At 36.5% G+C, this 13,416-nt stretch overlaps 1 protein-coding gene across 4 annotated transcripts in view; it reads right to left on the reverse strand.

Moving 5' to 3' along the window:
• The window catches only part of YAF2 (YY1 associated factor 2), a 70,447-nt gene that overhangs the window by 37,386 nt on the left and 19,645 nt on the right, over positions 1 to 13,416 (reverse strand). The window contains exon 3 of one of the 4 annotated variants that reach the window (XM_033116835.1): positions 9,857 to 9,989. The exons of 2 other annotated variants lie outside the window; for them this stretch is intronic. In XM_033116835.1, coding sequence (XP_032972726.1) covers positions 9,857 to 9,989 — 133 coding nt within the window. The remainder of the gene's footprint in view (positions 1 to 9,856; positions 9,990 to 13,416) is intronic. One more of the 4 variants, XM_033116834.1, reaches the window with a different exon arrangement.

The raw sequence follows: 13,416 nt of genomic DNA on the forward strand, positions 1-13,416 counted from the left end.
ACTTGAAACTATTCCTTCTGATACCTTCACACCATTGAGGATGTCTATAGTAAGACAGATAATGAAAGTGTTGATGAGAGTGCAGGAAAATTGGAGCCCTCATACATTGGTGGTAGGAAAGTAAAATGATGAGCCACTTTGGAAAACAGCCTAGCAGTTCATAAAAAGGTTAAACACTGAGTTACCATTTTACCTAGCAATTCTAGGTATATAACCAAGAGAAATAAAAACATAATGTCCATACAAAAATCTATACACAAATGTTGGTAGTAGGAGTATTCATAATAGGTGAATGTGGAAAATAATCCAAATATCCATCAAGTGAGAATGGATAAATAAAATGTGTTATTATTAGGGTTTCCAGGTGGGAATTCCTGCCCATTCTCAGGAATTTTTTTCGCTTTCCCGTTCCCAAATCCCAAGAAAAGTTGGTCCGGGTATCAGGAAAATCAGCTCCTTGAACCTAGGTGGTTCATAGTATTGGCCGTCACTTTGTGGCAACGATTCATCGTAGAGAACAGAAAACAGTTTTTAATCTCAGGATTCGGGAATGGAAAAGCGAAAAAAATTTCTGAGAACGGGCGGGAATTCCCGCCTGGAAACCCTATTATCCATACAATGAAATTTTTATTTGGATATAAAAAGAATAAAGTGTACTAATACATGCTACAACATGGTTGGGCCTTACAAATATTATCCTACGTAAAAGAAGTGAATCACAAAAGACCACATATTGAATTATGTCATTTATATGAAATGTATAGAACAAACAAATCTACAAAAACAGAGAATGGAGTGGTGGTTGCCTAAGGTGGAGGGTTTGGGAAGACTTGGGATTCGGTGCTAATGGGTACAGAGTTTCTTTCAGAAGTGATGAAAATATTCTAAAATTGACTATGGTAATGGGAATACAACTCTAAAAATACTAGAAACTATTGAATTGTACATTTTGAATGAGTAAAAAGTATGGTTTGTGAATTACAGCTTAATAAAGTTGCTATTTTAAAAAATAACCTCTTGGGGAAATTTACTACAGCTTTAATTTCTTAAATGGTTGTCAGTTGCTTTACATTTCCTTATTTTTTTTTTTTTAAGATTTTATTGGGGAAGGGGAACAGGACTTTATTAGTGAACAGTGTGTACTTCCAGGACTTTTTTCCAAGTCAAGTTGTTGTCCTTTCAGTCTTAGTTGTGGAGGGCGCAGCTCAGCTCCAGGTCCAGTTGCCGTTTCTAGTTGCAGGGGGCACAGCCCACCATCCCTTGCAGGAGTCGAAACCGGCAACCTTGTGGTTGAGAGGACGCGCTCCAACCAACTGAGCCATCCTGGAGGCAGCTCAGCTCAAGGTGCCGTGTTCAATTTTAGTTGCAGGGGGCGCTGTCCACCATTCCTTGCAGGAGTCAAGGAATCGAACTGGCAACCTTGTGTTTGAGAGACCACTGGCCCACGTGGGAATCAAACCAGCAGCCTTCGGAGTTAGGAGCACGGAGCTCTAACTGCCTGAGCCACCGGGCCGGCCCTAGATTTCCTTATTCTTGTTCAGCTAATTTTGGAAAGATTTTTTTCCCTAGAAAACAGACCATTTTACCTAATTGAAAAAATTACACACACACACACACACACACACACACACACACACACACACACACACGAGGTGTGACTGGAAAATATGGAAAGCAGTTCTGGAAGTACTCTTTCATGAGTGTCTTTAGTTGTGCTGTCCTAGCTGCCTTGATGTCCTGAATCAATTCAAAACGTTTACCCTTCATGGTCATTTTGACTTTGGGGAAGAGCCAGAAGTCACATGGTGCCAGATCCAGTGAATAAGGTGGATGAGGACACATCATAACGTTTCATTTGACAGAAACTGCCGTACCAGAAGCAACGGAGCCTTTCCATTGTGATCACAAAACATAGTGAATGCTGCTGCCGAGTGCCATCCAATGGAAAGGCAGGGATCTTCAACACCAGAAGCGGCGCCTTGAACCTTAGTAACTGTGTGACAAGTTTCAACTTGTTCGGTGTGTTTTTAAAGTGTGCTGTAAATCATCGTCCATCATGACACATCATGTCACACATCGCTTCTAGTATGGCAATTTCTGTCAAATAAAAAAATTACGGTGTGTCCTCAACCACCTTTTTCACCGAATCTGGCACCATGTGACTTCTGGCTCTTCCCCAAAGTCAAAACGATTCAGGACATCGAGGCAGCCACGACAGCGCATCTAAAGACACTCACCAAAGAGGACTTCCAGAACTGCTTCCAAAAGTGGCAAGAACAATGGGATAAGTGCATTCAAAGCAAGGGGGAGTATTTTGAGATGGGATTAGTGGCAATGTGTCTTTTACTACAGTAATTTTATTTAAACATTCACCATGTTGTTTGATCACACTTCATATACATATGATTTCTGTGATATTTAAAATTTCAATTGTAATTATATTCCATTTTAAATTGTACTATCGTGTTTTCTTAAATTTTTATTAAAATATTACTAACATACAAATATTATATTAGTTTCAGCTGTATATCATAATTATTCAACATTTACATACCTAAAGAAGTGATCACTATGATAAGCCCAGCACCCATCTGACACTGTACCATGCTATCACAATATTATTGACTATATTCCCTATGCTGTACATTACATCCCCATGACTTACTTATTTTATATCTGGAAATTTGAACTTCTTATTCCCCTTCACCATTTTCCCGGCTTTTTAAAATTTTCAATTACACTTGACATTCAGTATTATTTTATATTGATTTCAGGTGTACAGCATAGTGGTTAGATATTTACATAGTTTAAGAATTGATCCTCCTGAATAGTCTAGTACCCACCTGGCACCATACATAGTTTTTGCCATATTACTGACTATATTCCCTATGCTTTACTTTACATCCCCATGACTATTTTCTAACTACCAATTTGTACTTCTTAATCCCTTCACCTTTTTCACCCTGCCTCCCAACCTCCCTCCCATCTATCAACCCGATAAATCTAGAAGCCATATGACACCATACATAGTAATTACAATATTGCCTATGTTCCTTATGCTGTACCCTACATCCCCATGACTTTGTAACAACCACTTTGTACTTCTTAATCCCTTCCCCCTTTTCACCCACCCCCCAAACCCTTCCCATCTGGCAAAAATCAAAACGTTCTCTGTATCTGAGTTTGTTTCTGTTTCCTTTGTTAATTTTGTTCTTTAGATTCCACATACAAGCAACATCACATTGCATCTGTCTTTCTATGACATACTTCACTCAGCACAATAGCCTCCAGGTCCATCCATGCCGCTGCAGATGGCAAGAACCCATTCCCATCCCTGGCCAGGAAAGGAATTATCATATACAATATTCCATTGTATATGTGTACCATCTCCCCTTTATCCATTCATCCATTGACAGAAACTCAGGCCGACTTCACATCTTGGCCATTGTAAACAATGCTGCAATGAACATGTGAAAGCACATGACCCCTGAACAAGCATTTTGGGTTTCTTCAGATAAATGCCCTGAAGTGGGATTACTGGGTCCTTGTCTCTTGTTATAACCTTCGTTTCAAAGTCTACTTTGTCTGGCATTAAGTATTGCTATCCCAGCTTTATTTTGTTGTTTCCATTTTCATGAAATATCTTTTTTCCATCCCTTTACTTTCAGTCTGTGTGTATCTTTCAATCTGAAGTGAGTCTCTTGTAGGCAGCACATGTAGAGCCTTGTTTTCTTATCCATTCAGTCACCCTATGTCTTTTGATTGGAACATTTAATCCATTTACATTGAAAGTAATTGTTGATAGACATGTAGTTACTGCATTTTATTATTCATGTATCTCTCTTTTTTTTTTGTCCTGAAGAAATCCGTCTAACATTCCTTGTAATACTGGTTTGGTGGTGGTGAACTCCTTTAGCTTTTTCTTGACTGGGAATCTCTTTATCTGTCCTTCAATTCTAAATGATAGTTTTGCTGGGTAAAGTAATCTTGGTTGTAGGTCCTTGCTTTTCATCACTTTGAATATTTCCTGCCAATTCCTTCTGGCCTTCAAGTTGAGAAATCTCAGCTGACAATCTTATAGGAGCTCCTTTGTAGGTAACTAACTGTTTTTCTCCTGCTGCTTTTAACATCTTTTCTTTGTCTTTAAACTCTGTCATTTTAATTATGATGTATCTAGGTGTGGGCCTCTCAGAGCTCATCTTGTTTGGGACTATCTGTGCTTCCTGAGCTTGTGTGTCTATTTCCTTCACCACGTTAGGAAAGTTTTCCATTATTATTTCTTCAAATAGGTTTTCAATACCTTACTCTCTCTCCTCTCCTTCTGGTACCCCTATAATGCAAATGTTGGAATGCTTGATGTTATCCCAGAGGCCCATTAAATTATCCTCATTTTTTCAGATTCTCTTTTCTTTTTGCTCTTCGGTTTGGATATTTTCTGCTACCTCATGTTCTAAATTGCTGATTCGATCCTCTGCTTCATCTATTCTACTATTGATTCCTTCTAATATATTCTTCATTTCAGTTATTGTATTCTTTATTTAACTGGGGTTTTTTTTATTTCCATTTTTTTGTTTTCTATCTCTTTGTTGAAGTTCTGCCTGAGTTCACTGTGCATCTTTATAGCCAGTGTTTTGAACTCTGCATTTGGTATACCGCTTTTCTCCATTTTGTTTAGTTCTTTTTCTAGACCTTTGTTCTGTTTTGATTTGGGACACGTTTCTTTGTCTCCCCATTTTGGCTGCCACCCTGTGTTTGTTAATATGTGTAAGATAGGGCTGCTATGCCTCCTATTGTTAGTAGAGTGGCCTTATGTACTAGGTGCCCCGTGGGACCCAGTGGTGCAGTCTCCCTGATCACCAGAGGCAGGTGCTCAACGTATATCCATTGCATGAGTTGTGTGTGTCCTCCTATTATAGTTGAGCCTCCCACATCAGTGGGAGAAACTGACCCTTGGGCTGACTGCTTGTGAGGACTGGCCCTGACTACAGTGGAGGAGCTGTAGTGCAAGGGCTGACCCTACAGGGCAGGGTTTGCTTTATCAGGACTCTGGTGCTTGCCCAGTCTGCCCTGTGGGTGTGCTGTCCTTGGATGCAGCCAGATGATACTCCAGCTTGGTCTGAAGCTGGCGACAAGGTGTACCAGCCCTGGAGCCTCCTGGGCGGGACCCCACTGCAGGCCAAGTTTAGCTGCAGCGTATGTTCTGCCTGGGGCCACCTGGTATGAGCCACAAAACAATCTGCAGATGGCCATCACCCTCATTGGGCTTAGAGGTGCTTCAAGAGGCCAATCTGTGAACAGAGACTAGCTGTCACTGGTGTTGGGCTTAGGGATGCTCACCCAGAGACATAAGATGTGCTGAAGCCAGATGCTGCTTATTTGGATTTTGTGAACCTTTGAGAGATTTTAGGAAAGTCTGCAGCATGAACTAAGACAGATTGTTTGTAGGGAAAAGCCACTGGAAGTGGCTTGGGTGGGCCCAAAACTTTGATGGGGTGGGGGTCTCAGGGATTCAGGGCCATTGAATGGTGTTATCCAGGTTGGTGGAGACTCAGACATGGCAGCCGCCTGCACCTGAATGCCAGGAGAGGAGAGGGCTCAACAATGAAACAATGGCTTCCGTCAGCTCCTCTGTCCAGGAGACGGCTGCCTCTCCAGCCCTCACCCTGATTCCAGACAACTCAGTTCCTCCCTATATGTCCCTGGCACCTATCAAGTTGCTGCCCCAGCTATAGAGCTCAGAGCGAGTGAGTCTGTCAGCGTGTGAATTCTGAGTGCCGGCCCTTTAAGGGGAGCACTTAGGACTCCAGCCACCCTTGTCTCATTCAGCCAGTTTCTGCTGGTTTTCACAGCCAGAACTTATGGGGCCTTCTCTCCCCAGAACTGAGACACTGGGCTGAAGAGCCTGGTGTGGGGCTAGGACCCCTCGCTCTTCTGATGGGGGGAAGACCCCTACATCTGAGTTATCCCTCCTGATTTTTAATGGTCACACGCATGTGCAGGATCAGCCAGTTTCACAACTATGTTTCCCCCACCAGTCTCGAGGTGGCTTCTTCTGTATGTGCTTAGTTTTAGGGCTTCGGTTCAGCTAGACTGCAGGTGATTCTCAATGATGGTTGTTCTGTAGTTTAGTTGTAATTCTGAGGTGGTCATGAGAGGTGGCAACAAAGCATTTATCGACTCCACCATCTTGACAGAACCTCTATCATCTGTTTCTTAATGAGCATTTTCAGAACTTAATCGACTGAAAAGAACCAGCTTTGATTTAAATGAACATCACTACTGTTTTTATTGTTGATTATTTTCTATCTCACCAAATTCTACTTTTATTTCCTCTATCTTCCTTCTTTCTTTAGTTTTACTTTCTCCTTTTTTTTTAGTTTTGAATTGAATATTTGGTTCATTAATTTTTTTCAACCTAACACATGTATTTAAGGTTATAAATTTACCTCTAAGCACTTTTCTCGTATCCCTCAATTTTTGATACAATTTTTTGTTGTGCCTTAGCTCTGATTATTCCATAATTTCCATTTCTTTTTAATTCTTGACAATTCTTAGTCACTTTTTCTTCAGTATTGCTTCTCTACCATTCTCTGTGTCCTCTCTTCTAGAACTCCAATCAGACATTCATTTGGAGTTTTTCAATCTGCCTCTAAGGTATCTTAGCTTTTTTTCAGTATTTTTCATCTCTTTATCTCTCTGTGCTGTGTCCTGAATTATCAGTTTTATCTTGAAATTAACAACTATGTCTCATTTTCTATTATGCCCATTGAGTTATAACTTGCTATATTTTTCACTTTCAAGATTTCAATAATTACTTTACATGTAATATATATATATAGTTCCTTCGTTGTCCTTATTCAATTATGATGTATTATGTTCTGAACAAAAAAAGGAAATAAATGTATTTTAAGCTAATATACTTTTAGGTAAAATGTTCTTTGAAAAGTTTTCCATTATAAAACTCATCAAAGAAATGTCAAAAGAAAAGAAAAAAAAACTTCTTAAAAGTTCTCGATTGTTATTCTATCTACCAAATTTTACCCCACTGTGCCCCCCTGCATCAAGGCATGGAAAGAACAAGTTCTATTATTCCTATTTTAGAATTGGAGAAACTGGAGTGTAGTAAAGTTCTTTTAAAAATACTTTTTCCAAATTTTTTTCTGAAAAATATCAAAGCCACAGGACAGTTGAAAGTATAATGTATACCTACATGCCCTTCACCTAGGTTCAAAATTAACACTTGCCACATTTGCTTTACCTTTCTTTTTATCTATCTCTATACATATACCACTATACATATACACCACGCCCAAATACCCACAATTTCTTTTCTGAGCCCATTCCTAAATCCACTATGATACTACTTCATTTCTACATATTTCAGCACGTATCTCTAAAAAATAAGATCATTCTAAATATATTCATTATACCATTATCACACCAAAGAACCATGAGATTAAACATTCTCTTACATGGCTATGCGGAAGTAGACTCAAAAAATTACTTAAGTCACCTGACTAAATGTTATTGACCTTGGCTTGTCTAATTGAACCTAAATTGGTTCTCTGGTGATTATTTAGAAGTGATACTTAATCTGTCAACAGCATTTCCTTCCTCAATGACCCTGAAAATAGATTTCATTTACTGCTTCATCAGACAGGTATATTAAATCCAAGCATTTCTGAAAATCAAGCAATAATCTTCTAAGATAGTCAAACCTCAAAAATCAAGTATCCTGAATTTCCAGTTTGTTTTCTAACACCGCACAGAGTCTTAAAGTAAAGCTAATCTAATTAACTCTCTCAAAACTATACACTGCTTTGTAATATGCCAGAGAAGTTTATATTGTACTAAACAATTATAATTTCACCATACCAGCTTTAAAGGGGGAAAAAAAGTTGTTCTTAAGAAAAACATACAATATAAACAGGATTGATAAGCCAAATGAACCAGTTTTATTCATGAAAAAAACTGGTAAGTATATTTGTGAATCTACATGAAAATCAAATTTTTTCAGTGGATACAATTTAATCTCAGTCACTGACATTAGGAACTAAATAAGATAAAAAACAGTAAGATTTTATCCTTGCTCTCAAAGACCATACAAGTCACCTTAAGAGTTTTAAATCAAAAGAAATAGCAATATAACCTGAAGTTCATATTTAAAGGCTAAACTGGGTCATACATATAAGAATTATATCCACAATCAAAGAAATGTTTAAGCTAAATCTACGATCAAATAGCTAACAAGAGTGTTTACTATGTGCCGCTAGGCACTGTTCTAAGTACAGTCCATGAATTAATTCAATCCTCAAAGCAATCTCATGTTTCCACTGATTGAAACAGAGGTAACAGTGAGATGCTAGCATAAAAGGATTTATGCAAAGGGTAGGACTTGACCTTAACCTTAAAGTATAGAAAAGTACAATGGAAAGAAAACAGAAAAGCACAAGCCAAAGTATAAATATGGCAAGTACTCAGGTAAGGTCAAAACAAAAGTTCCAGGGCTGACCCCGTGGCTCAGGCGGTTGGAGCTCTGTGCTCCTAACTCCGAGGGCTGGCGGTTTGATTCCCACATGGGCCAGTGGGCTCTCAACCACAAGGTTGCCAGTTCAACTCCCGCAAGGGATGGTGGGCTGCGCCCCCTGCAACTAGCAATGGCAACTGGACCTGGAGCTGAGCTGTGCCCTCCACAACTAAGATTGACAGGACAACAACTTGAAGCTGAGCTACACCCTCCACAACTAAGACTGAAATAATAACAACTTGACTTGGGGGAAAAAAAAGTTCCAAATCAAAGAAATTAGGGCTAGATAAGTAGGATGGGATTGGATTAAGAGAGACCAACGTACCCAACAAATGGATGAAAATTTTATAAAACAGCTAGAGCAGGGCCTCAGGGCCCTTTTAGAAATGGTAACCTGGTAACTGCAGAATGAGTGAAAAAGAAATCAGAAGCAAGGAACTCTCCAATTCTAACATATTACACACCAGCTCAATACATTACCAGATAATACATTATACATTATCTGGTAATGTATTGAGCTGGTGTGTAAACGTTAGAATTGGAGAGCACACACTAAACCAACTGTGCCACCCTTCACATCAATAAGCCCATCCACTATGAACAAGGAAGTGGTAAATATAATTGTAGCACGCCCTGAATTATTTCTGAATACATCTTCAATGAAGTTAAAAGGTACACTGAAAACCATGTCAGTAAAAAGTGTTAGTCAATTAATATGAAACTATTTGTGCTGTTGAGTACTGTATCAAAAGAATTTGGCCAAATATGGCATAAGCATAATTTTATAGTGCAAATATTTACTTCAATAAAAACATCACAAATAAAGGAATTTACAAAATAATTCAACATAGAACTTCTTTAAATTGCTTTAGAACTATCACACTATTTACCATAAGGAAATAAACATACGGTTTTTATAAACAACAATTATGTAAATGATACATTGAAACTAACGTCACATTTATTCACACACTAATTCAGAACTAGGTATTTATATCTTCCATACAATAAATTCCATAATCCACATCAAAAAGCTATCGCAAGAAACTTCCTTTCTTGTAATTAAATGTACTCCTTCTAAAGAGAAGAAATGTGAAAATAAAAAATCTCAAATTTGTGAAAACTAGCTCACTTACCAGTAACTTGAGTTATCCTATTGGGTCTTTTCCCTCACAGATCCACCTCTCTTGCCCTTCTGTCCAGCATGAGACTCTTCCTGATGGGCATCCACTGGAACTGAGGGGGCATGCAGTACAGACGTATATGTAAGAAAGTTGGGGGGAGGGGATTTGGAAGATGCTAGAGACATGCTTCAGTGCACTTGCTTACCTTCCTGAAATTGGAAATTTCAACGGTTCCTTGGTCCTCGAGGCATTCACAATAACTTCAAAGAATGTGGATCTGTGGAGATTACCCAATAGGAGAACTCCAGTTACTGGTAAGTGATCCAGCTTTTTCTTCTCTATCAGAATAAGAAGATTATTTAATTTTATTTGAGATTATTAATACATGTAGAATGACAGGGAAAGGGTTGTAAATTCACCAGATAACTACATATGTTACAGAAATCATATGCTAACTACAGTGTCAACAAAATCTTTGGCACTGTCAGAAACATAAGCAAAAAAAAATTATTTGAATTGTTTCATTTTTAAATTTCCCCTATAATGGCAGCTATATTTTAATATACAAAGGTATCAGCTATCACACTATTCCATTTCACTGAAACAAAACCATCGTTTTTATTATTAGCACAAGAATAATTAGTTGATCAAAATCTGTCATTTCTTAACTAGCCATTGTCATTAACATTCACTGTATTTTGGTGTAGAGGTCATTACAGTGGTTAACAATCTATAAGACTTCAGATAAAAAGCATCAATAAAATTCCCATTTATCACTCAATAAGTCTTTAAAATAACAATTTGCCACCTATAACAAACCAACCACAAACATAAAAGTATACCAGGCCATAGGTAGATAACAATGCTGATTTTAATTTATATACTTGTACAAAGTAGTAATATTTTTGATTAACTATTATACTTTTGAAATAACTGCCTAAAAATGGACCTGTCATTAAAACAAATAAACAATTTCTAACAGAAGAAAAAAGATCTCTCCAATAGAACTTTATCTGCAAGCTCACATGAAGATATCCTATTACCTTTAACTCAATACATATTAAACAAGGAAATGTTCGTTTTAATGTGCTACATCAGTGATGACTTCAAATACCAGTTCCTGTTGAAGACATAGATGTTTCGGTAATACTCCTCCCTTTCACCATTATGTTACTAAATAATCACCCCCCACCTTCAAGAAACTATGGTTTCATGCCTCTTCATTCTATGGAAACAAATTTAAAGATAATGTATGTCTTTTCCTTCAGTTTAAAAGTAAATAGCATGAAGTGGTGTATAAAATAATTATTCAACAAAAACATACTGAAAATATAATTCTAATAAAAATCTTACATTCAAAATTATTATGAGGTAATGTATTTTGTAAAGGCTGCCAATACACGTCAAGATTTGTGTGAGATTTCTTTTAAGATACAAATTGTCTTAGATAAATTATACCCATTTTTCTATAAATGAGTTTTAAAAAATAAGAATTAATGTATTTGTAAATGACTCATTCATTCAAACAGGGGCACTCACAGACCTCAATTTTCACCTGTAATACAGAGATAAATACCAAAGGGTTATCTAGTTAACTTTTCTAGGTAACTAAATTCCTAATTAACTTCTATGTCCTGAAGAATGAACGAGTACATGGCACAAAGGTACTACATGGTTGGATTGATAAAATAGACACAGGAACAATAATAGAAATATTCTATCCTTATGATATAAGCTAGTATAAAAGACTTTATTAAGAACTAAACAATGATTTCCAAATATTATTTATAGCAAATGCAGTCTCCATTTAAATTCAAGTCTTACAAATTTAAAAGAGAATCAAGTGCATTTTTTTAAAAAATTTAAGTGAATTAAAATATCTTGAAAGTATTTTAAGGTAACCAAAAGGTTCATTCACTTAGAGACCAGAATCGAAAGCTATGTTTGTTGTTAATCATGCCATAAGCTCAACTAACATAGATATCAGAACAGCTAAGAAAAGAAATTAAAAAAATTAAGATGCTGTATTCAAAAGTATCCTATGTAAGCTCTAATAATTATAATACTCATCCACAAAAAGGTACTCATACTCCGTAGTAACCAAATCAATCATTTCACTAATGAAAATCTACTCCATCAAATCAATCAGAACTTCTGAAAAAACTACTCAGAAAACAATGTAGTAGCTAACTTTCACTACCACTAGTACCCACTGGTTTGGACATTGTATTTTGGCTAGAAGCAACTTAAAATTAGAACTGGTTTTGATGATTCCAGGTACATTATTTTCTAATTTCATTAAAATTAAAAATCTAATATAAGTTATTATGGTTGTGGAAAGTTGTTCAGGGTAGATCTGGACTAGAATCCTGTAACAGTGTAATAAAATTTAATATAATACACATGTTCAATCATATTTAAGTGACATTATTGATGGTTTACATATAAATATGGCAGAATGTGTGTGTGTGTGCGCCCATGCTCATAAAATTGAGTTGAACCTCAACCAAATTAAGGTTCAAAGTGAGTTATAAACTTATTAAGTAAGTTATTTACAGAAACTACCCTCTTTTTAACTCCTTAAATAGCTCATCAGATAGTCTAGGTAAAGTACAAAATCTCACTTTATCTGCTTTTTCCTAGCTGGACCCTCTCTCTCATTATCCAAAAGAGAAAAGTTCTACAGGGCACAGCAGCTATAAACAAAAATTACAAGATTGGTACTTTGTCTTTTTTTAATTCATTTGACAAAAATTTATTGATTCTATTGTGCCTTATCTCCCTTTTCAGTGCCATGATATACTACCATCAGGGTCCTCTAATTATAAATACCATCTCATGTCCTAATCAAAATGTTCCTTTTACTCAGTTTCATACACTACTTCCCCTACATCAACCCATAAAGAAACAAACAAAAACAGTACTGTTTTCTTGTTAATGCAAATTAGCCTGAAATCAAGATGGCAAAAACTATATTCATCTGTAAAATAAGGATAACAACAGGACCTCTTTCAGAGGGCAGTTGTAAGAATTAACTAAGTCAATGTAATGTAAGTAAAGTGTTCATAAGCAATGCCCAAATCTAAGCATATATCAAACTGTTACTATAACTACCCAGGAATGGAATTATTTTCAAATGATTTTGTTACATCTTTAGAGCGATATGGTCTAAGGACTAAAAGAACTATAAAATTCTAAACTTCACTCAGAGATTTATCGTTTGTATTAATTTGGGTACTATTATTTTAAAACTATATTCTTTATACTGTAAGATAAAGTAGTTTATGTTAGTAAGAATCACAATTTGCAGCATTAAAGAGCTACAAGAACAGGTTAATATTAAAAGTGAATTGCAAATATCACTATTCACTCAGATTTTTTAAAAAAATACACATAATTTGGAAAGAGTTACTAAAACATTCTAGGCAGTAGTTACTAAGTAAATCACTATCATTATCACACTAATATATAAATTATATCTGCTAATACTACAAAATCAGCCATTATATTAGATTTACTTTATTAAAGGAGACTACTAAGACTTTTAAAGTTGCCAGAAACATTTACACAAATAATTTTCCATGTTCCAATACCTAATTTTCACAAGTTAGAATTTTAGGACTGTTGATAAATTCCAAAATCAAAGTATGAGATGAACATTCATGTTACTGACTGACATTTGATTGTAAAGATATATTCAAACTGCTTGGAAAAGCTGACGAGGAGGGATGCTGGCAGGTAAGTAAGCTCTAGTTCCCTAAAATC

The sequence above is a fragment of the Rhinolophus ferrumequinum genome, chromosome 10 (genome assembly GCF_004115265.2).
Source record: "Rhinolophus ferrumequinum isolate MPI-CBG mRhiFer1 chromosome 10, mRhiFer1_v1.p, whole genome shotgun sequence".
In the NCBI taxonomy this organism is placed as follows: Eukaryota; Metazoa; Chordata; class Mammalia; order Chiroptera; family Rhinolophidae; genus Rhinolophus; species Rhinolophus ferrumequinum.